The 25,321-nt window shown below is 37.6% G+C and overlaps 3 protein-coding genes across 3 annotated transcripts in view; all 3 read right to left on the reverse strand.

Moving 5' to 3' along the window:
* Positions 1 to 3,882: 3,882 nt before the first annotated feature.
* Positions 3,883 to 4,695, reverse strand: LOC308258081 (olfactory receptor 8H1-like; the record flags this gene model as incomplete). The annotated part of the gene is made up of 1 exon (XM_080688337.1): positions 3,883 to 4,695. One exon carries the CDS (start codon positions 4,693 to 4,695, stop codon positions 3,883 to 3,885), a length of 813 nt encoding a protein of 270 aa, XP_080544463.1.
* A 5,030-nt stretch (positions 4,696 to 9,725) lies between these two features.
* LOC308233757 (olfactory receptor 8H1-like) lies at positions 9,726 to 10,694 on the reverse strand (the record flags this gene model as incomplete). Its single annotated transcript, XM_080640703.1, has 1 exon — positions 9,726 to 10,694. One exon carries the CDS (start codon positions 10,692 to 10,694, stop codon positions 9,726 to 9,728), a length of 969 nt encoding a protein of 322 aa, XP_080496829.1.
* A 7,572-nt stretch (positions 10,695 to 18,266) lies between these two features.
* LOC308233758 (uncharacterized protein) overlaps positions 18,267 to 25,321 on the reverse strand; it is a gene marked incomplete at both ends in the record, with an annotated part of 49,288 nt that continues 42,233 nt past the window's right edge. Inside the window, one exon of the mRNA XM_080640704.1 lies at positions 18,267 to 19,225. Coding sequence (XP_080496830.1) covers positions 18,267 to 19,225 — 959 coding nt within the window. The remainder of the gene's footprint in view (positions 19,226 to 25,321) is intronic.

Here is a 25,321-nt window from a genome sequence, read left to right on the forward strand (position 1 = left end):
CCCCTGTGTCCACTCCCACAGCCCCCCATCTCTGTCTCCTTCTCCGCTCTGAGCCTCACCTGTGGGCGAAGTCTCCTCCTGACCAGTCGTGACTATTATGGCATCCCGGCTAATTTGCATATTACCTCTTTATATAGAGAGATTTTATTATTTCAACTAAGGCACAAATACAAAATCCATTCTTTAATTTCTTACAATACACAGAAAGTAGGCATTGATGTTTATAAAGGTCATACTTACACTCAAGAATGACAAAAAACAAGCACAATTTGAAGAGTAAGGTACAACTGGCAGGCAGATTGGACTCTTCCCACAACTGAGCTGCAGCTCATCTTTATGCTTTTCCCTTGAGGCCTGGTCCTGACTCAACTTTGGTTGTTTCACTTTGACACCTACCACTCTGTGATGAACTTGCAGATGCTACTACTCCTCAGTCCCAAGGCCCAAAACCAAGGTACAGAAAAGCATATCTACTATGCTCATGTTTAGCCCTGCTTCCAACAAGCCTCATTGCCATTGTAAGTACATGTGTCTTTCAAGAGCAATTTTAAGTAGCAATGGTCCTTCCTTCTTCCCTTCCTTTCTTCTTTCTAGCCTATTATTATTATTATATTTTTTATTTTGTAAGAACCCTTTTCATTCCAACCAAAATAATCTCCTTAGAATACAGAGTACTAAGAATATTTCTCTAAAGTGGGATTGTTAATATTAAATAACACCTCAACAGTGCACATGCAGAGCATCTCTTATTACAATATATTCCACACAAAAATTTTCTGCATTTCTTTTCTCCTGTTTTGATTTCTCTCTTCACCATGATTCTCTCAATTCCTTCCTTTAAATGTCTATTCTTAGTAAGGTCTCATTTACTACATTATGATTTTTTCCACAGTTCTTTCTCGCTTTAAAGTTTATTTTATTAATTAATTTCAGTTTACATTCTATATTATTCTGTTTAGTTTCATATGTACAGCAACATGTTTAGAAAACCATGGACTTTACAGAGTGGTCCCCAACTGCTTTAAGTACCCACCTAGCCCCATACTTATTTCTCTTGATATTATTGATTATATTTCTTATGCTATAATCTACATCTCTGTGACTATTTTGTAACTAACCATTTGTACTGCTTAATCCCTTCACCTTTTTTGAAGAGCCCCCAAGCCCCTCCCCTTTGACAACTGTCAGTCTGTTGTCCTATAAGTCTGTTTCTAGCACAATTCTTTCTTGAATTTAAGCAACTCTTTTTATGAAATCTCATTTTCTGCATATAATCTTGCTTATATTTTCTGTCATGTGCAATGCATCTTAGACATTCTTAATTAGTTTGTGTGTACCTGTGTTTCCTTATGGTGTATTTTCCCAATATATTTTTATTATCAATGAATATTTATAACATATTTCTCATTTGTTTACATAGTATTTTTAAATAGGTGGGACTTCTTTGGAACCTTTTTCTCTCCCTCATACTAAATGAAATAAATACATACACTTGGCAGGATGTTTTCTTTTTTTTTAAGTTTTTAATTCTTTGGGGAGAGTTAGGGTTTCAATGTATCTTTCTTAGATCTATACCTAGAGATTTTCAATCTCCGCTGTTAACATAACTTTTGTTGTCGATGTTGTTTTTGTTGTTGTTCTTTGTATGTTTCAAGGGCATTCTTTACTCACATTCATGAGTATGCAGCACACACACACTGAAATGGGTTTTAGCCAGCAGACGTGTGCTTCCACGATATTCTAAGGAAAAGAAATATGACAACAGAAGGAAAGAAGGGTTTACACAAAAGTTAAATAAGACCAGAAATATAAATGTTAAGATAAATGTAATAAATATTGAATTTTAAATTTTAATTGGCTTAAAAATGAATGACCAAAATAAAACTATGCTGATATATTGGGGGTTTAAAACATACAAAGAAGATTTTTATGACAAAATTAGCACAAAGTTTGGGTGAGAAGAAGTTGGTCTTTATTACTCTAAGTTTCTTATATTAAAAGTTATGCTATATATTATTTTCAGTTGACAATGATACATTAAACATGTATATTATCATTCCTATGGTCACCATTAAACAGAAAAAACAACAACACATTACCAATATCAGAAATTAAAAAAAAGAAAAACACTTGGTCCCTACAAACATTATAATAAAAATAATAGAATATTATAAACATCTCTTTGACAATAATTTAATAAGGAAAAGAAATATGCAATTGCTTAAAGATGCTCACATCAGAAGAATTGGGTGACATGACTATTCCTTAATCTATTAAATAAATTACCATATTCCTAAAAGCCATACAGGAAGTCTCTCACCACTGTATGCACAAAAGTTTGGGAATTGTTTTTCCAACCTGAAAATGTCACGTCAGTCTCAGAAGGCAATGTGCAGAGTGCTGGATGAACCCTCTCCTCCCACACAGAAGAGGACAACATCTGGGAGATAACATATCAAGGCGAAAAGAAGCCTAGTTTCCATGGTGACCTCATGAAGAAGAGCCATGGACAAACCCAAGTCAGCTAAATTCTGCAAGGTTATAACCAAGGACATGCTTTCCTTTGTGGAGCCACTCTGTTTCTGAATCCCTTTGCAATACCAGGATACCCTGTTCTCTTACTAACGCAGACTCTCTTCCTGGCATCATTCCATCATGGAATTGTCTTTTCTTTACCAGGATTATTCTTCCGGTAAATAAGTCTATGCCTGTGGGTTTGAGGAGCTTGAACAAATATTGCCAAAATCACAATGTCTTCTATTAGCAGTTGTGAGAATGTTTGCCAGCCACATACACCTTTCAAAGGCTCCTGGTATTTGATTTATGCCTTCCTTAATATAATGATTAATTCTGTTTTTCACCACTCTTACAACAGAGTGATGTTGAAGAATGTGAACTCGAGACTGGGTTCAAAAGGAGCTTGTTCTTTAACTAATGGAGTGATCATGAACCAGTTATTTCATCCCTTGTGCTTCAGTTTCATCATCTGTAAGGTTTGGCTTTCAGATACATTTACTGAGGCATTGTTCCAAGTGCTGGGCATAAAACATTGAACAATGTCAGAAAAGGCCTGTGCTCGTTGAGCTTATGGGAGAGTTGGGTGTGGGTGGCAGAGCAGAAGCAAAAGGCACAAGCTACAGAAGTAAAACGTTAGGTGGAGATAACTGTTATGGAAAACAAATGAAGCATGAAAGAGGGATAGGAGGAACCAGTGCAGTTTAAAATAAGATGACATAGAATGTTCTTATTCAGAAGAGACTAGGAAATATAGTGCAGTGATCTATAAAAAGGGAGTTCCAGGATGAAGAGGAGAGAATGTTTGGTTCCAAAGCCGGTGCTCATAATCATTCTAATGCATTTCTTCTCTTTGTAACAAATAAAATAATTTCTGAAACTGTTATCAGTGTGCCAACTGGATCTCATTTTCATAATAAAATTCTTTGTCATTGGAGTATGCATGGTAATTTGTATGCCAGATGGAGTTCAAAAGATCACATCTATAAATGTTCTCATTTTGTTCATCAGTTCCCCTTAAAAACACATATATATTTGGACCATGGATTTAACACATATTCTCTAGTTTGCAATTACAATGTGGATTTGAAAAGACATATTGTGGAAAATAGCCAATATTTGATTAAGTAAAGGGTGGCTCCACAGAAATACAAAAAAATGAAAGGACTTGATGGCTTTTTAAGAGAACAAAGCAATGCCCAACAGGAAAGAGAGAACAGAAAAGTTAACAGTTTAGCATCACTGTTATTTTAATAGCCTGTAACCCTCTGTCTTCTGCATGACTCTAATGAGAGCATTTTTCACTTCTTTATTCCTCAGACTGTAAATGAGTGGGTTCAGCATGGGGATCACAATAAAAAACAGAATCTACTTGATCCTTTCCCAAGGCTTACGAGGTTTTAAATAAGTAAAAATCATAGTACCGTAAAAGATAGTGACTTCCAGGAGATGAGAGGAACATGTAGAGAAGGCTCTTTGCTTTCCTGAAGTGGAAGTAATTTTCAGGACAGTGGACAAAATTGGCAGATAAGACACACATATTGTGATAACAGATACCATTAGGGTGGAGCCAGCAAAAATGAAGATTGTGATTTCAGTGTCTTGAGTGTCAGTACAGGACAGGGCTAGAAGTGGGGAAGTGTCACAGAAAAAGTGATGGATTACATTGGAGTCACAGAAATGCAGTCTGCTCATGCAAAGTGCATTGATAATAGAATTAATAAAGCCAAGAAAATAGGACCCAAAGGTCAGGGAGCAGCAGAGTCCTTTGGACATAAGGACTGGGTAGTGTAGAGGATTGCAGATAGCTACACAGCGATCATAGGCCATTGAGGAGAGAAGAAAAGATTCAGTGGAACCCAAGAAGACAAAAAAGAACATCTGGGTGAAGCAGCTCAGGTATGAAATGTACTTGGTGGAAGTCAGTAAGTTCGCTAAGGTTTTAGGAGTGATGACATTGGAGTAAATGAGGTCAATAAATGACAGGTGGCTGAGGAAAAAATACATGGGGGTGTGAAGCTGGAGATCCAGGCGGATTATCAGTATCATCCCTGCATTTCCCAGCACACTAGTCAGGTATATCAGGAGAAATAGTATAAACAGGACCAGCTGGATCTCCTCAGAGTCTGTCAATCCCATAAGGATGAAGTGAGACACATTTGTGTTATTCCTTCCATCCATTGTGTTCAACTGCATCAAACTGTTGAGAAATAAGTGTGATATTTGGTAGAAATGAGTTCAAAAGGTTATTTATGTTAGTTTAATATTCCTAAAAATTTATAATAATGAGTGGATTGCAGAATATGATGGAAAAATTGAGTTCGATTGCCAAATATAGAAATAGGCATAAAATATCCCTTGGGCTTAATATAATAAAAAAAATAGCATATTGCATAATAAGAATGAGCTTTACACTGTTTTATCTACTCCACATGAAAATTTTAAACTATAGGTGTGACTATTGCCCATATTTTTTAAATAAAAAAGGGCACAAACAGTTTAAGTCACTTGTTTAGAGTAGATATATTAAATGTTGGCTCTGTTATTGCACCAAGATAGATAAATTCCAGAGAACATGCTTGTTATACTATATTACTATTTCTAATTTGAGCAAGCCTGAGGGAAAATGCTAAATGTGTCATAAACAATGATAGAAAAACAACTTCAATGCATCACTACTGTCCTTTTGTTTTGAGAATTATTAATTATTAACCACAAACAAATTTTAAATTTAGGGGACTAAAATTATAGACCACATATTAGTATTAATTTCCAAAAGATATGTTTTACTAAATTGACCATTCAAAATCATATTTCTTCCAAAAATTATATTTCTAAAACATATATCTTGCTTGTAAACCATAAATCCATCAACTCTATACTTCTGGTTACCAAACCTGGCATTACCTTGGGTATGGTCTAAGTGTATAAGTATACATATTTTTCTGAAAGTGCTCCTATTTTATCTGATCCTCACCAAAACTCTCTAATTTTCAGAGTAATACTTACCAAGATCCAAAGTCGGTGGAAAAACATAAAACCCTTCCTCCAATATTATCTGTCTAGAAATTTTTCAACTTCAAGTTTTTTCACAAATAAAATATGAATACCATTTCAGTCAAAATTTTCTATAATATATTCTTTGCTTTGAGATAAGTTCTTTATAAATTTTTGTGCATTTATTGTTTTATTCTGAAGTTAAAAAAAATCAGCAGAAATTTTGTTAAGGTCCTGGTGAAATGGAAAATTTGCCAGGAAGTTATGTTTAAAAGGAGTATCAGGGATCTGCTATGAACATAAGTGTCTCTCTTCCAGGGCACCTCTTATTCTGGGGATAGAGGCTAACACAACATTGGGTCATCCCCGGAGATCAATGTCATATGCTGATGGATTGAGTATAAGGTGTATGAAATAAAGAGAAAATTCCAGGAACATCCTTAAGTCTTTTCCTGAACAAGTAGAAAGATGGCTTTCCTTTATGTGAGATAAACACATGGATTTTGCTAGCACCTAACTGAAAAACTACGGTAATTATACATATAAAGCCCTTTGAATATTGTCTGGCACATGGTACATGCTCAGCAAAATATATTATTACCTTATGTCTATCAGTTATGTGGAAACACACAGCTATTCATACTTTTGGCACCCTCTACTCTTTTTCTGTATCGTGTATTTTTTAAATAATCTTCTGGCATGACATCATAGGCAGGATAATTATGTCTTAAATTACTTCAGATTGCATCTTACATAAAATACTAGAGGCCCAGTGCACGAAATTCTTGCACTTGCAGGGTGGGGGAGAGGCAGAGTGTCCCTCAGTCCAGCCTGCACCCTCTCCAATCTGGGACCACTCAGGGAATGTCCGACTGCTGGTTTAGGCCCGGTCCCAGTGGACAGACATCCCTCTCACAATCTGGGACTGCTGGCTCCCAACTGCTCGCCTGCCTGGCAGCCTGATCATCCCCTAACCACTCCCCTGCCAGCCTGATCAACAACTAACTGCTCCCCTGCTGGCCCGATTGCCCCCATTGCCCTCCCCTTCCAGCCTGGTCTCCCCAACTACCCTCCCCTGCCGGCCTTGTCACCCCCAACTGCTCTCCCCTGCCAGTCTGGTCACCCCTAACTGCCCTCCCCTGATGACCTGATTGCCCACAACTACCCTCCCCTGCTGGCCATCTTGTGGCAGCCATCTTTGGCCACATGGGGGGCCATCTTGTGTGAGGGCATGAAGGTAAATTTGAATATTACCTCTTTATTATATAGGGTGATATGCACTAATTTAACAAGGAAATTACAGGGCAAATGTGAATAGTCTAAATATTCCATGTTGCCTGTAGATTACTTTACATGTATGTAATAACTTTATATATATGTATATGTATATGTACATATACATATATATAGTTATAAACTATATTGTAAAGAGGATAAAGTAATCTTAACTTAAATTAATATTTACTCAACTTAAGTGTTACTAGTATCTACAACTCATGGAATTTGTTGGGCATTATTTTTATTAATATACTTTTATTGATTTCAGAAAGAAAGGGAGAGGGAGAGAGGGATAGAAACATTGATGATGAGAGTGAATCATTAATCTGCTCCTCCTGCACACTCCATCCTGGGGATCTAGCCTGCAACCCAATATGTGCCCTGACCAGGAATTGAACCTTGTCCTCCTTGTTCATGAGTTGATACTCAACCACTGATCCACACCAGCAGGGCTGTTGACCATTTTTGCCAACATATTTTAAGAAGATACATTTCCTAGTCATAGAAATGGACATAAATGAAAGGTGAAAACATAGTTTTAAAAAATATCTGGAAAATAAAAAGAGCCCATAAATATATGAAATGACAAAATACTTATACAAGATGAGAGATGATCCAGAAAGGCATATTATCTATACCAGGGGTCCTCAAACTTTTTAAACAGGGGGCCAGTTCACTGTCCCTCAGACCGTTGGAGGGCCAGACTATAGTTTAAAAAAAAAAAAAAACAAACTATGAACAAATTCCTATGTGCATTGTGGGTCCAAGACGAATCGGCTACTAAGCAGGACAGGCAGCGGCACCCGGCGGGCCAGATAAATGTCCTCGGCGGGCCGCATGTGGCCCGCAGGCAGTAGTTTGAGGACCCCTGATCTATACTAATAAAAGAGTAATATGCAAATTGGTCATGATGCCCTCATAGTAACAACTGAACAGCAGGCTGCATGGGGTGACCAGGCCGGCGGGGGGGCGGAGGGGGGCAGTGAGGGGCAACCAGGGCGGCAGAAGGGGGAAGTGAGGGCAATTAGGCTAGCGGGGGGGCAGTTGGGGGTGACCAGGCTGGCAGGAGGGCACTAAAGGGCAACCAGGCCAGCAGGGGGGCCAGTAAGGGGCAACCAGGACGGTGGAGGGGGGGGGGGGCAGTTGGGGCTGACCAGATCAGCAGGGGAGAAGTTAGGGGTGATCAGGCTGGCAGGCAGAGTTGATTAGGGGTGATCAGGCCTGCAGGGGGGGCAGTTAGGGGCAATCAGACAGGCAGGCAAGTGAGCAGTTAGGAGCCAGTGGTCCCGGATTGTGAGAGGGATGTCCAACTGCCGATTTTGGGCCAAATCGAGCCTGGGATCGGACCGAAACCGGCAGTCAGACATCCCCCAAGGGGTCCTAGATTGGAGAGGGTGCAGGCTGGGCTGAGGTGACCCCCTCCCCCCGTGCACAAATTTCGTGCCCCGGATCTCTAGTTAAATAATAAATGCTCCTGAAATATTTATATCTAATTGCAAACAGAAACAAATAGTGCTTTAGTCAATGGGACTCAGCTGGTGGGAGCATTGCCAGTACATGGAAATGTTGTTTGGTTCCATTCTCCCTCAGGGCACATGCCTAGGTTGTGGGTTCATTCTTGGTCCAGGCTTGTACAAGAGTCAATTGAACAATGTTTCTCTCTCACATGGATGCTTCTCTCTCTCTTCCTCTCTTTATAAAATTAATAAGTGTCATTGAGTGAGGATTATTAACAAAAATAGAAATAGCTGAACATTTAGAGCACAGGATAGACAAAATAAATATTAAAGCAAAAATAAGTCATACTTTAAAATGGCATTGATGTATAAGGCATTTTAAAATAAATTAAATAAAGGAAAATAATGTATAATTAAATGATTCAAAAAATATTAACTGAATCTTTTGAATTAGTAAAAAAAAAAAAAAAAAAAGGTAAACTTTTATCTTCGAAAAGGAGGTTGCACTTTATTTCTTAGTTTTATTTTATGTGTGTGTGCTTTTGTTTATAAACTTTATTTTTTTTAGAGCAGTTTTAGATTCACAGCAAAATGGAAAGAAAGGTACAGAGATTTCCCATATACATACACCTCCATCCCCCAACAAACATGCATATTCTCCCTTATCGTCAACATCACACACCAGAATGGAGCATTTCTTACAATTGAGTAACCTACATTGACAAATATTTATTCAAATCCATTGCTTACCTTGGGATCTATTCTTGGGACTGTTGATTTGATGACTTTTAAACATTTAAAATGTGTTTAGAAAGAATAACAAATACAATGTCATAAAGTAAACACTGAAAATTTCAATAAAAGTATAAACTTTACTTGAGCTACATATTAAGGTTGTTTTTGCATTGAGCTACTGTGGGCAATGAGGTAATGTTCCTGTAGAAAAAGAATAGACATGAATCTGCTTACCATCAAAGTGTGTCTCCCACACTCAACTGTTCTTTCCTATGATGTAGGCCACTTTATATGCCTTTATCCATCTATGCCCACCTCTTCACACTCCTGGGACTTAGGTGGGTATGAGAAACTGATGTGAATATGAACTATTGCTTTTGCTCTGAATAATAATGTCCTTTGTCACTTAACTAGAAGTCTTGTGACTTCTGCCTTCATCCCTCAAACAGCAACAGACTACCTTGCTGGTTGTTGTATTGTTTTCTAAGAGTACTTTTATTGTAATTTTGTAATTAAATGCATTAGGGTGACAATGCTTAATTAGATTATATACATTTGAAGTATACAATTCGATGATACATCATCAGTATATTGCATTGTGGATTTGAAAAGACATATTCCTGGAAATGTCCAGATTATACTTGATTAAGTAAAGGGTGTTTCAACAGAAACCCAAATAATAAAAGGAGTTCATTGTTTTGGAAGAGACCAAAGAAATGCCCAACAGGAAAGAGAACAGAGAAGTTAACAGTTTAGCAACACGGTTACTTTAATAGCCTGCAGCCCACTTGTTTTCTGCAAGACTCTAATAAGAGCATTTTTCACTTCTTTATTCCTCAGACTATAAATGAGAGGATTCAGCATGGGGATCACAATAGTATAAAATACGGAAGCCACTTGATCCTTCCCCAAAGAGTAGGACTTATGAGGTTTTAAGTAAGTAAAAATTGTAGTTCCATAAAAGATGGTGACTCCTAGGAGATGGGAGGAACATGTAGAGAAGGCTCTTTGCTTTCCTGAAGTGGAAGTAATTTTCAGGACAGTGGACAGAATTGACAGATAAGACACACATATTGTGATAACAGATACCATTAGGGTGGAGCCCGCAAAAATGAAGATCATGATTTCAATGTCTTGAGTGTCAGTACAGGACAGGGCTAGAATTGGGGAAGTGTCACAGAAAAAGTGATGGATTACATTGGAGTCACAGAAATGCAGTCTCTTCATGCAAAGCACATTGATAATGGAGTCCAAAAAGCCTTTCAAATAGCACCCAAAAATGAGGGAGCAGCAGAGTCTTTTGGACATAAGGACTGGGTAGTGTAGAGGGTTGCAGATAGCTACATAGCGATCATAGGCCATTGAGGAGAGAAGTAAACATTCAGTGGTACCCAAGAAGACAAAAAAGAACATCTGGGTGAAGCAGCTCAGGTATGAAATGTACTTGGTGGAAGTCAGTAAGTTCGCTAAGGTTTTAGGAGTGATGACATTGGAGTAAATGAGGTCAATAAATGACAGGTGGCTGAGGAAAAAATACATGGGGGTGTGAAGCTGGAGATCCAGGCGGATTATCAGTATCATCCCTGCATTTCCCAGCACACTAGTCAGGTATATCAGGAGAAATAGTGTAAACAGGACCAGCTGGATCTCCTCAGAGTCTGTCAATCCCATAAGGATGAAGTGAGACACATTTGTGCTATTCCTTCCATCCATTGTGTTCAACTGCTTCAAACTGTTGAGGAAAAAGTGAGATATTTGGTAGAAATTAGTTCAAAAGGTTATTTATATTAGTTTAATATTTCTAAAAATTGATAATAATGAATGGTTTGCAGAATATGATGGAAAACTTTTAATTTGATGTCCAAATATAGAAGTAGGCATAAATATAACAAACAACCCAAACATATTGCCTAATTTGAGTGAGCCATACACTGTTCTAAATATTTCCATATACTAATTTATTTATAGCACATGAGAATATTATACCACAGGTGCTACTATTAACCACATTTTTAAATGAGTAAAAGGACACAGACAGTTTAAGTAACTTATTCATAGTGTTGTATTGCAAATCAGCGAGCTGGACAAGACACCTTAATAAGCCAATTAGTTAGGAGTCATCTTTATTGCACGCAGGTTCAGAGCAAATTACCTCTGTCAAATTCTGAACAAACACAAGTAGGAGTATTTCCTTTTTATATCCTTCTAGTTCTTTGTGTAAGACAGCTTGTAACCTTGAGTACATATCATATCTATATAGACACCTGTAACCTTGGATGAACAAACATTTGGCAGAATATGTGAATTAATATCAGTATCAGTGTATCAGCCCCTTTAGATGGCTAGCTTGCAAGGTCAGACAGTTAAGTTTATCTTTTCTATTATTCAAGCTAAATACAAAGTTATTTTTTATAAAATAAGAGACTATCTAAAAATAACAGAGTAGTTCAAACAGCAGTTTTCCAAAGGAGGGACCACCATGTTTAATTAGTAGACCTATTAAATGTTGACTCTGTAATTTCACCAAGATAGATTGATTCCAGAGAACATGCTTATTATACTATATCCCTGTTAATAATAATAGAAGCAAACCTGAGGGAAAATGCTAAATGTGTCATAGACAATGATGAAAACAGTTTCAATGAATCAACTACTGTCATTTTGTTTTAAAATGTTTTAATAGTAACCACAAATAAATTGCAAATTTATGGGATTAAAATTATAGACCACATATTTCTTTCTAAAAGATATATTTTCCTAAATTGAATATTTTAAAATCATAGTTCTTTCAAATATTATATTTTTAAAACATGTACTTTGCTTGTTGACCATAATTTCATTAGCTCTACATTTCTGGTTTCACAAAACCTGGCATTACTTAGGGTAAGGTCTAAGTCCTATGTGTATGTATACTTTTCTAAACATACTCCCATTTTACCTGATCCTCACCAAAACTCTCTAATTTTCAGAGTAATACTTACCAAGAGCTAAAGTCGGTAGAAAAAACACACCACAAAACCCCTCCTCCAATATTATCTTACTAGAAACTTGTCAAATTCAAGGTTTTTCACATATAAAATATGAAAACCATTTGAGTCAAAATTTTCGGTAATATATTCTTTTCTTTGAGATAAGTTCTTTGTAAATTTTTGAGCATTCATGTCGTCTTATTCCAAGCTTAAAAAAAAAATCAACAGAAATTTAGTTAAGGTCCTGGTGGAATGGGAAATTTGCCAGGAAATTATGTCTAAAAGAAGTATCTGGGAGCTGCTGTGAACATAAGTGGAGCAAAGTATGTCTTATCTCTCTTCCGGGGCACCTCTTATACTGGGGATAGAGGCTAACGCAACATTGGGTCATCCCCGGAGATCAGGTTCCAAGCAAGATTGCTTGGCATGTTTCCAAGGAAAAAACACACTGGGACTAAATGCAGCTATGTTATGTTCTGAGGAAATAGTTGCCTTTCTCCCTTGATGGCTCACAATGAGGGACCTTGTTTAGTCTTCTTTTGTGATCCTCTATATTTTCAACTGAGTTGGTGGAGAAACCATTTCCAGAGACATATTTAATTACTCTATGATTGAAACCATCAAACATGGAGTAATTCATTTTTCACAAGGAAACATTTTAATGTTTAAAAGTGTGATACTGTCATTGAAATAAAATATGTTCATTAGAAAAAATTAGAATGCAACAGGAATTAAAGAACAAATTGAGAACGTCAATAATGTCACAATATTTTGATAAATTTCTACCATTTTCTTACCTTCATTAATACTTACTTGTGCATTTTTAGATTTGCATACTTATCATTATATTGTATATTTAGCATCCAATCCTCACTTCATGACCAAAACTTCACAGTACACTATGACCAATGTTACATTAGTCTTTGATAAATATTTTAAGGCAGCACAAGAAAACATGGTGTAGGCTTCCCATTCTGGTTTGACAATCACCTAATTCATCTATGTAGCAATATTTCTGTAATTTGTTTTACTATTTTAGTGTATTCTGTATACAAATATGTCAAATGCTTTCTTAAATATGAATGAAAAATTAAAATATGAAAAGATGTATAATATTTTATTGAGAATTATTTGTCCAGGATGAAGAAGCAAAGAAATAATCTATAAAGGGTTAGGGTAAGAATAAGATTAAAGTATTATTTTGAATCTTGTACTAATTCATGACAATTAAATCAATTTCCATCTAAATTTAAAAACAACTCTTTTAGGAAAGTCTGTTTATACTTCATAATTTCACAATTTTTTTTGTGGATAAAGGAGCTACATGCATGTGTTATATCATTGAACCTTTGGAAAGGCAATTCTTCTGTTCACAAAAACGTAGTACTGCTAAGACAGGCTTAATTGGAAATTGAAAAACCAGCATGAAACTACTTGACAAAAGGTAACCTTGGGAGTAAAGGCAAAAGAGAGACAAGGGGTTATCTTCAATGTCAATGCCATCTCAATAGGCATGATGATTGCAAAATTATCAGGAGCAAGTTTTTTTTTAACATTTTCCAAATATTGGAACCCATTATAGTTACTTATGATTGCAAAGCTATTCTTGTGTCACATATTGTCATGGCAGAATTCAAAGTTTGATCAGAGGTTTTTAATGTGTTTTGATTTTAATGATATAATTTTATTACTTAGCTCATCACACTTTTAACTATACTTTTTATATCTTTTTTCTCTTTTTCTCCTGGATTATTCTCTTTTGTTTTTATATTTTTTTTGAATTTTTTAAAAAATAAATCTTTATTCAGATTATTACAATTGTTTCTCCTTTTTCCCCCCCATAGCTCCCCTCCACCCAGTTTCCACTCCACCTTCTGCCCTTACCTCCCGCCACTGTCCTCATCCATAGGTGTATGATTTTTGTTCAGTCTCTTCATGAACCCCCCATACCCCTTTCCCCCTGAGAATTATCAGTCCACTCACATTCTATGCCTCTGATTCTATTATATTCACCAGATTATTCTGTTCCTCAGGTTTTTAATTCACTTGATTTTTAGGTTCACTTGTTGATAGATATGTATTTGTTGTTCATAATTTTTATCTTTACTTTTTTCTTCTTCCTCCTCTTCTTAAAGAATACCCTTCAGCATTTCATGTAATCCTGGTTTGGTGGTGATGAACTCCTTTAGCTTCTTCTTATCTGTGAAGCTCTTTATCTGCCCTTCAATTCTGAATGATAGCTTTGCTGGGTAGAGTAATCTTGGTTGTAGGTTCTTGCTATTCATCACTTTGAAAATTTCTTGCCACTCCCATCTGGCCTGCATAGTTTCTGTTGAGAAATCAGCTGACAATCATATGGGTGCTCCCTTGTAGGTAATTAACTGTTTTTCTCTTGCTGCTTTTAATATTCTCTCTTTGTCTTTTGCTCTTGGAATTTTAATTATGATGTGTCTTGGTGTGGTCCTCTTTGGATTCCTTTTGTTTGGGGTTCTGTATGCTTCCTGGGCTTGTAAGTCTATTTCTTTCACCAGGTGGGGGAAGTTTTCAGTTGTTATTTCTTCAAATAGGTTTTCAGTATCTTGCTCTCTCTCTTCTTCTGGCACCCCCATAATTCTGATGTTGGTACGCTTGAAGTTGTCCCAGAGGCTTCTTACACTATCTTCAACTTTTTGGATTTTTTTTTTCCTTTTTGCTTTTTCGGTTGAGTGTTTTTTGCTTCTTTGTATTTCAATTCTTTGACTTGATTCTTGTGTTCCTCTAGTCTGCTGTTGGGTCTCTGTATAACATTTTTTATTTCAGTCAGTGTATGTTTAATTTCTAGTTGGTCCTTTTTCATATCTTTGAGGGTCTCGTTATATTTATCGGCCTTTTCTAGGATATTCTTGAAAAGCCTTATAACCGTGGTTTTGAATTCTATATCCAGTCGTTTGTTTTCCTCCATTTCTTTTGTTTGTGATCTGTTTCTTTGACGCCGCATTTTCACTACTTCCCTGAGTTGGTAGGGTAGATTTGTGTTCTAGGTTTCCTATATGGCCCAGTGGGTCGGCCTCCCCAGTTAACCTGAGGTGGACACTCTTGGTGCACCCCTTTGTGGACTGTGTGTACAGCCTTGTTGTAGTTAAGTCTTGATTTTTGTTGGTATCACTGGGAGGAATTGACCTCCAGGCCAGTTGGCTGTAAGGATCAGCTGTGTCTATGCTGGGAGAAGTTCGGTGCTGGAGACAGCCTTATAGGATTAGACTTGCCAAACTGCAATAGCCTCTGTGCTCAGCTTGGATGGGGTGGAGTCTCAGGGCAGAGCAGACAGTCTTGGCTTCCAGTCAGCCTTGCCCTTGCGTGCGCACGCACCTTCAGACCTCTGCCTTCCCTGGCTCCCGAGTCTCTGCCCGAGAGTCCAGATTCCCCCCACAAGAGCATGGATCCCCAGGGGCTCACCTGGAACTGGGGTTCAGTGCAGTCAGAACTGGGGCTCAGTGCAGTCAGGCGCTTCTGACTCCCTTCCACTAGGGAAAGCCTGTGGTAACCTGCGCACCCTTTGTGCGCACTGGCATGCGCGCGCCTGCAGACCTTTGCCTTCCCTGGCTCCTGAGTCTCCGCCCGAGAGTCCAGATTCCCCCCACAAGAGTGTAGGTCCCCAGGGGCTCGCCCGGAACTGGGGTTCAGTGTAGTCAGAACTGGGGTTCAGTGCGGTCAGGGGCTTCCTTCCCCCTTCCACCAGAGAAAGTCAGCCAGGCTCTCAGCCGCCCTTCCTCTCTGCGCGCACAAAGCCCCTTTGCCGTACCTCCAATTCTCTGTGAGCTTTTCTCTTTCCTTCTAGTTGTAGAATTTTCACTTAGCCAGCTTTCCTGTGGTTCTGGATGGTGTCCGTTCTGTCTTTTAGTTGTAGTTTTGAAATTGTTGTGCGAGGCAGCAGTTTAGGTGCTTACCTATGCTGCCATCTTGGTTTCTCTTCTGTTTTTATATTTTCTTTCTTCTTTAACTCATAAAGGAATGGCTCTGCTTGCTTTTTGAGATTGATGCTCAATTATTTATTTATTTTAATTCATTAGTTGTTTTCTAAGTTTTATCATTTTACACCATTTTTAATTTAGTGTTTTTTTCTTGAGCTCCTAGTACCAACTGCTTGTTTTATTGACTTTTTGTTACCTGTTTAATAATACAGGAATTTATTATTTGTATTATTCATCAGAGTGTCACTTACTTTTCACCTACATACAGTGATATTAATTATTCCTACTATGGTACATTATATGGATAGGAAAGTTAACTTTTTTAAAATATATTTTATTGATTTTTTACAGAGAGGAAGGAAGAGGGAGAGAGAGTTAGAAACATCGATGAGAAAGGGACATTGATCAGCTGCCTCTTGCACACCCCCCACTGGAATGTGCCCGAAACCAAGGTACATGCCCTTGACCGGAATCGAACCTGGGACCCTTGAGTCCGCAGGCCGACGCTCTTTCCACTGAGCCAAACCAGTTAGGACGGAAAGTTAATTTTTAAAATTTCTATTTAATTAATTATAACTTGAGGTTAATTTTATGTATTTAATTTTCAAGTTAAAAGTTATTTTTATTTTTCATATATTATTTTTAAATTGTGCTGCACTGCAGTCAGAAAAAGGTGACTCCTTTAAGTTAAATTTTGTAAATTTATTGACATCTACAGATTAATTTTCATCAAGTGGTATAAAGGACTCATATTCTAGGAAAGAAAGATTCAAATGTTGACATGAAAGTCTGGTCTTATTAATTGTAGTATCTATAGATTACAAATTCTAAGCAGGGGAAAACAGAAAATACAAAAATTAGTAATACATGTTAAAAGGTGAAAGTAATAAAAAATAATAAAATGTAAATTATTGTAGGGGAAAAGGTTCTGGAATAGAGGCATAAGGCAACAATAAAAAATTATGATCAAGGTAGGCTTCAAGAAAATGTTGGCATTTGGACTAATTTTCAACGAGGAAAAGAGTCATGTAGGTGCGTAAATGAGAGAAAGTTTCCAGACAGGGGGAACATCAGTACAAAGGCCTTGTGCAATGGATGGGCCATGAAGTTTGAGGAATAGCAAAAACTATGTAGTAAGAGTGTCTTTCTAGTGGGGGGAAGGGTAACAGAAGAATGAGTATCTGTATGTCAATGGTCATAAGTGCTGCAGAGAAACACGAAATCAGAAGGTGCATGAAGACAGTTGTTCTTCCTTTTTTTGTTGTTGACTCTATTGCAGATGTCCCCGATTCTCCCCCTGACCTTTGCTGACCTCCACCCAACCCTCTCCCCTTCTCCACTGGCCTTCACCACACTGTTGTCTGTGTTCATGGGCTATGCATATGTGTTCTTTGGCTAAGCTCTTCACCTTCTTTTATCCAGTCCCCGCTACCCCCACCCCTGACACCTAGCAGTCTACTTCAGGTATTCATGTCTCTGGTCCTGTTTTGTTTGTCCATTTATCTTGTTCATTTGACTCCACATATTAATGAGATCATATGGTTATTGTCTTTCTCTGAGTAGCTTATTTCACTTAGCATAATAATCTTCAGGTTCATCCATGCTGCTGCAAAGGGTAAGAGTTCTTTCTTTTTCTACAGCTTCATAGTATCCCATTGTGTCAATGTACCACAGCTTTTTAATCCACTCATCTACTGCTAAGCACTTGGGCTGTTTGCATATCTTGGAATGCCTTTCTTAAAAACAAATTTTTTTTCTGGGAAGTTTTCAGTGATAGGGTCACTTTCTCTGCTGTTAGGCAATTACTTTAATCATAATTTTTGTTTATTTTTTAAATGTAATATGGAATACACATTGATTTGGTTGCTTTTCAGGGGTCCTCAAACTATGGCCCGCGGGCCACATGCGGCCCGCCGAGGACATTTATCTGGCCGGCCGGGTGCCGCTGCCTATCCTGCTTAGCAGCCGACTCGTCCCGGGCCCGCAGTGCGCATAGAAATTTGTTCATAGTTTTTTTTTTTAAAACTATAGTCCGGCCCTCCAACTGTCTGAGGGACAGTGAACTGGCCCCCTGTTTAAAAAGTTTGAGGACCCATGCAGATAAATAACCAGAAATAATATTTGGGGACAAAACTATAACTTTCCTCTAAATATTAGTGTGAGGCACCCTAAAGCGATCTGGCAAATTTTAATTTCTATGAACATTGTCCCTGACCATCAGTTTTATCATAACCTATTCACATTGACCACTTACATCTTCTTAAACTCAAAGATTCTTTTGGGATCAAAGTTTTAATAAATTCATATACATATCATTCTCCAAAGCACTTGTTTGTGTACTATTTTAGAACACATTTGGTATAAAATTAACAAGGAAAATATTTCATTTCTATAGCCCTTATCACAGCATCCTTCACCTCCTTGTTTCTTAGGCTATAAATCAGTGGGTTTAGCATAGGAATCACCAGGGTATAAAACACAGACACCACCTTTTCTTGTTCTAAGGAATATTGGGAGCTTGGTTGAATGTAACTAAAACTTATGGAGCCATAGAATAAAGTGACAGCTGTGAGGTGTGAAGCACAAGTGGAAAAGGCTCTGTGTCTACCTGCTGCTGAGCGGATCCTCAGGATGGCAGTGACAATGCAGAAGTAGGAAATCATCACAGTTAAGAAGGTGATCAGGGCAATAATGCCAGAGAAGATTAAAAGCAACAATTCATTCATGGATGTGTCAGAACACGATAGCTTTAACAGTGGGGGAAGGTCGCAGAAGAAGTGGCTGATGACATTGGGTCCACAGAAAGACAGTTTCATCAAGCCAATTGTGTGTGTCAATGAGTTGATTAACCCTCCTACACATGATCCAATGACCAGGGCAACACAAACTATTTTAGTCATAGCCACCGTATAAAGTAAAGGATTCACAATGGCCATGTAGCGGTCATACGCCATTGCTGCCAGCAAGAAGCCCTCGGTGGTAAGGAGTGACACGAATAAAAAATATTGCACAATGCATGCAGAAAATGAGATCGTCTCCTGTTCAACAAAGAAGTTCAGCAGCATTTTGGGTGCAAAGACTGACGAGTAGCAGGCATCAACAAAAGACAGGCAGCTAAGGAAATGATACATGGGTGTTTGGAGTTTGGGAGTTATGTGGATTAGAAAGAGCATTCCTAGATTCCCCACCAAAGAAATGGTGTAGATGAGCAGAAACAACAGGAAGAGGAACACTTTCAGCTCAGCATGATCTGTCAGCCCCAAAAGTATAAACTCAGTAACCAATGTGAAATTAACATCAGCCATGTGTTTGTTTTTCTTGGAATCTGTTAATGATAAGAAGATTGGAATAAATTGAGAATAATCATTCTGCACACACCAGACTAATAACAATCTCTAACTAGCTGTATGACTTATGTTATTGCTTTTCTCCTCTGTTTCTCAAGCTATTAAATTAGAACATTTTTCACTAGAAAGTCTCTAGTCTTTTCAATCACTGTTTATTTGCCTGTTCCATAAGGAAATTCCCTGTTGAAAAATGAAAACATTAGTGTTTTAGCTTCAGGATGCATTCAAAATACTGGTCTTAGTGTGAAGGAAAAAAAAATGAGTGAATTTCATTCTAAAATATGTAAAGAAATTTAGTTTATGAAGCATAACAATAGTCAAAGTTGAAATTTTAATCTATGGTACCGTGAAACTCTTTTACACTTCTCATTTTGGATTTAACAGTAGCTAAAGTCAAATATATCAGATGTAAGAATAAACCATACTGTGGCATTTAAAGAAAGATATTTCACTTATGTCTTTATGTTTTATTGATACTCCATATTTTATTATAACTGGGATGTCATGAAAAGGAAGGCCCTAACATCCAGTCTCTAGAGCCATCCTTAGAAAATAGCCAGAGCCACTGGCTTTGGAGGAGACTGCCCACTGAGAACGGGGTTGGGGGCACTCTGAGCTGGGGTATGAAACATACTGAACAACAGTTTAGTATTGGTCTTTGGTAGCCAATAGAATTATCTTACTCAGGAAACAGAGTCTTTACCTATAAAATAAAACAAACCTATAAAACATACAGATACTTCTTCACAATATTTTTATATTGCAACACATTTCTTAGAATAAATGCATTTTCTAGTTAGTCAATGTGAATTTATTGATTATTATTACAGTTCATCTGAAAACTTTATATTTTTACATTTATATAAAAATATTTAAACTGTTCACAAGACTCTATCTTTACCTCCAGGGAATAAAGAATGATGGTTTGGGCTTCATTCTTTCACTTGGGAGACAGAGAAACTATTTTTTTGGACAGTAAGTAAAATTTAAAATGAACAGCATTACAAGATTACCACAATAATAAGAAATATAAAGATCTAGTTACTGAGTAATCCCCAGGTAAATATGTAGTTATGACTAATTACAATTATTCCTTTAGGAAAGAATATTTAAAAATGAATTAAAATAGTGATTTCTTTATTGTTCCATTAGAAATTGAATAACAAATTTTGATGTTAATTTAGGAAATGAAATGTCAGTATAGGGTAAGGAGTAAGAAAAGTGACCAAATTACAAATTGTTCCCACCCTCATAATTTGAAGTATTTATCTGATTAAAATCTGAACATTTTTTTCTTCTTTCTATTTTTTTTTTTTTTTTGGTATTTTTAACTGATGCACAGGATGTATATATATGGGATATTCAATAAGTTGATTTAACTTACCGACGGAAAAACAAGTATCCAACACCTTAGCTCATGTAGGAATCTCATGATCACACATTCCCTCTTAATCTCATGGTCTATTTCTCTGTATTACCTAGAAAAAAATAATAGTTCAATTTATGTGATGTTTACAGTCATTCATAAATTAAGTAAATGATAGAAGTTATAGGTAGCAGGATTCAAATTCCAACTTCTCCTTTATTATATGAGAACCAAAGACAATGCCTGTAGGATGTGAAAGCAAAACCGATAGGATCAAAACACAATCGTCTCAGAAAATAGGTTTGGATGAAATATTCAGTTTTATATTTTCATTTACCCAAATGGGAATAGAGTCCCTGGAGTTAATCTTCTGATTAAAAGGATATATTGAATATATTATTTAAAGTTCCTCTGTGTTTCTTGAGGGATTTAGGAGACTCTCAAGAATTTAATTACTCCCTTAAGGCATTTAATTTTTTTAATGTTATGATTAACTAGAGGCCCATTGCATGAAATTTGTGCACGGAGGGGGTGGAGGGGTATCCCTCAGCCCAGCCTGCACCCTCTCCAATCTGGGACATCCCTCTCACAATCCAGGACCGCTGGCTCTCAACTGCTCACCTGCCTGCCTTCCTAATTGCCCCTAACCACTTCTGCCTGCCAGCCTGATCACCCCCTAACCACTCCCTGCCAGCCTGATTGATGCCTAACTGCACCCCTGCCAGCCTGATTTCCCCTAACCGCCCTCCCCTGCAGGCCTGGTCACCCCTAACTGCCCTGCCCTGAAGGCCTGGTCCCCCCCAACTGCCCTTCCCTGCAGGCCCAGTCACCCCAACTTCCCTCCTCTGCCAGCCTGGTCACCCCTAACTGCCCTCCCCTGCAAGCTTGATCACCCCCAACTGCCCTCCCTTGCAAGCCTGGTCCCTCCCAACTGCCCTCCCTTGTTGGCCATCTTGTGGTGATCATCTTGTGTCCAAATGGGGGCAGCCATCTTTGACCACATGGGGGCAGCCATCTTGTGTGTTAGAGTGATGGTCAATTTGCATATTACTCTTTTATTAGATAGGATAGAAGAATATGTGGGTCAGGATAGGGAAAAACAATATGACCCAGCTGTATGGCTCAGTGGTTGAGCATTGACCAATGATCCAGGAGGTCAGAGTTTGATTCCTTGTCAAGGCACATGCCAGGGTTGAGGGCTTGATCCCAGTAGTGGGTATGGAGGAGGCAGCAGATCAATGATTCTCTATCATCTTTGATGTTTGTATCTCTCTCTTATCTTCTCTGAAATCAATAAAAATATAATTGTATAAAACAGAATATATGATCTCTGGAAAAAATGCAATAGAATTAATAGTGATGTCCACTTAGTGCTTTAGCAAGGGAAGCTTTTCAGAACAAGTTATCTGGGCCGAATTGTCAGAAATACACACATAAACACCTACACATGCAAAATCAAAACCTATGCATAAGTAGGATTTCAGGTAGTAGAGTAAGACCTGATAAAAAGCAACTCTATTCCCTTGAATTATGAGAATGGAATCAAAGAAAATTAAACTATTGCTTCTTCACAGTCCACCTTTAAATGAACCTGAGTGCCCATCTCTTGAATGTTTATTCAGTCTAGCATGTGTTCGGTGATAAAAAATTTGGGTTTTGTGTTGTTGTTGTTTTTTGCCTTTACCTAAAAATGAATTATGAGGGATTCTAGTAATATTTCACACTGTTCTATTATGTATGGATGTAAATAAGAAATTTAATTTATTCTTTATTCTAAAAACACTTAAACTTTTTCTTCTTAAATGCAAATTTCCTAAATGCTTAAATTAAAATCTAATGGGGCAGGTGATAGGAATAGAGATTAGGTGATATCCTAAACATAAATTAGGACAAAAGATAATCTATTGTTTTGGAAGGTCTAGAACATTTCAGGTATCTGATATATTCTGTTTCTTTTTAAAACATATACTTTATTTTCAGTTTATATATAAAGAATTACATGTAAAAAGGATAGAGATCAAATTTCTCAGATAAATATTTATTTTCTCCTAAGAAATTGTAAATTAAGTAAAAAATTAAATGAATAAAAAGCATTAAAACGTCTGTAGAAACTCAATTGAAAGGAAAAACAGCAAATAATACATTCAGAAAGTACCTATCAGTCTTATATCTTCTATAGACTATTAATCCTTTGAAGCTACATGCAATACCATGTTTTAAAGCACAAATTTATGAAAATGGCCTCATATCATTCATTAGATACTCAAATATATACTCAAACTAAAACCTAACAGCTTTATTAGCAATAAATCTGATATTAAGTAAAAATATTGATATTTAGAATTCTTATAGTGCTGCAATTACATTTTATATATAGAAAATTTTATTAGCATTATTTGAAATGAATTGGCATACATTTAATAAAGTTTTTTTTGTCATGAATGAGATCTTTATGTGAAAAATATTCCAAAGTTATATTAATTAATACACTACATTAATGTGTTATGTTTTAGTAAATAATTACCTTTTATCAAATAAAAGTTGAGGGACAATTATTATACTATAAGCTGTGTTCATTTTAAATATATAATAAGTTTTCACAAATATACTCCAGGGCAATTACAACACCATCAAATATAGAACATTTCCATAACCCCAAAGTCTTTTGTTCTAGTTCTAAGAAACCCCTACATGTAACCTCTACCTCCAAGGAAATCCTGATCAGCTTTATATCTCCTTCTATGAGATTTGCTTTAGTGTAGTTTCAGAAAATTGGGATAATACAGTGCATGGTTTCTTTTGTCTGGATTTTTTTCAATCAGAATAATGTTTTGAGATATATCCACATCCTATCTAATAAAAGAGTAATATGCAAATTAACCATCACTCTGCTACACCCACCAGCCATGCCCACCCGCCAATCAGGAGCAGGTATGCAAATTAACCCAACCAAAATAACTGCGGCCACAGAGCAAGCAGGCAGCTTGGCTTTCCCTGGCAATGGAGGAAGTCAAGCTTTCCGCACACCCTGGCCAGCCCAGGCATCCACTCAAGGCTACAAAGTTTCAATTATAGAAGATAAATAAATCCCAGATACCAGGGCTTCCGCTTGGGTCTCTGGGGGGCATGGCCAGCCTGCAAACCACCACAGGCCCCTTGCCCAGGCCATCCCACACCCCAAGGGAACCCCCACCCTGATCCGGGACACCCTTCAGGGCAAACCAGCCAGCCCCCACCTATGCACCAGGCCTCTATCCTATCTAATAAAAGGGTAATATGCAAATTGACCATCACTCCAACACACAAGATGGCTGCCCCCATGTGGTCAAAGATGGTTGCCCCCATGTGGACACAAGACGGCCAGCAGGGGAGGGCAGTTGGGAGGGACCAGGCCTGCAAGGGAGGGCAGTTGGGGGCGAACAAGCCTGCAGGGGAGGGCAGTTAGGGGAGACCAGGCCTGCAGGGGAGGGCAGTTATGGGCAACCAGGCCTGCTGGGGAGGGCAGTTAGGGGAGACCGGGCCTGCAGGGGAGGGCAGTTAGGGGCAAACAGGCTGGCAGGGGAGCAGTAAGGCATCAATCAGGCTGGCAGGGGAGTGGTTAGGGGGTGATCAGGCTGGCAGGTAGAAGCGGTTAGGGGCAATTAGGAAGGCAAGCAAGCGAGTAGTTGGGAGCCAGCAGTCCTGGATTGTGAGAGGGATATCCAACTGCTTGTTTAGGCCCGATCCTACCGGGATCGGGCCTCATTGGGCAGTCGGACATCCCTCAAGGGGTCCCAGATTGGAGAGGTTGCAGGCTGGGCTGAGGGACACACACCACCCAAGCACGAATTTCATGCACCAGGCCTCTAGTTGTTATATAAAGCATTAGTTGTTTGTTTTTTTATTGTTGAGTAACATTTCATTGTGTGGATATAGCACACTGTGTATTCTTTCACTTACTAATGAACTTCTGTCCCTGGAAAGACACCATTAAGAAATAAATAGGACAAGCCACAGAATATGGAAAGGCAGTCATAGTATGTGTATATGACAAGACACTCGTATCCAGAATACATTAAAAATTACTGATAATCAATAAGAAAATGACAAGCAAGAAAACTCAATATGAAAAAATTAGAAAAGGTACTTTGTAATGAAAGACATTCAAAATAGCCAATAAGAGTATGTAAAAATGTTCAATATCTTTATTCATACATTTCTAAGAGGTGTGTGTAAATAGTGCAGGCACTTTGGAGAACTGCTTGGCAGTAAGCTGAATATAAGCCTGATTTATGTCCCAGAACTTCCACTTAGAGATGAGTGTGTGTGTCTGCAAACATATGGAAGCAATAATGTTATTTTATTTTTTTCTCGACTATATGTGCTTGCTAGGATCTTCTGTATAATTTCAAATAGAAGTGGTTATTGTGACTATCTCCATCTTGCTCCCACAATTATTCATGGGTGTGGCAATGCTGGATATCTTATCATTAACATTAACTATAACATTGGCTGTAGGTACTTAAATTCTACAAATATTTTGCTGAGCCTTTATCATATATTAAAATTTATAAATATTTTTAGCGTCTCATGATAATTATATTCTTTTTCCTTAGTTAGGTTAGTTAAAACTACCTTCTTTTCCTAGAATAAGGCCCTAGTTATATTTACAATTATTTTCTGGAGAATTTTGGTTTCTCTGCTACGAGATGCACTAGCTTGTAATTAT

Source organism: Plecotus auritus (genome assembly GCF_963455305.1).
Source record: "Plecotus auritus genome assembly, chromosome: 9".
NCBI lineage: Eukaryota > Metazoa > Chordata > Mammalia > Chiroptera > Vespertilionidae > Plecotus > Plecotus auritus.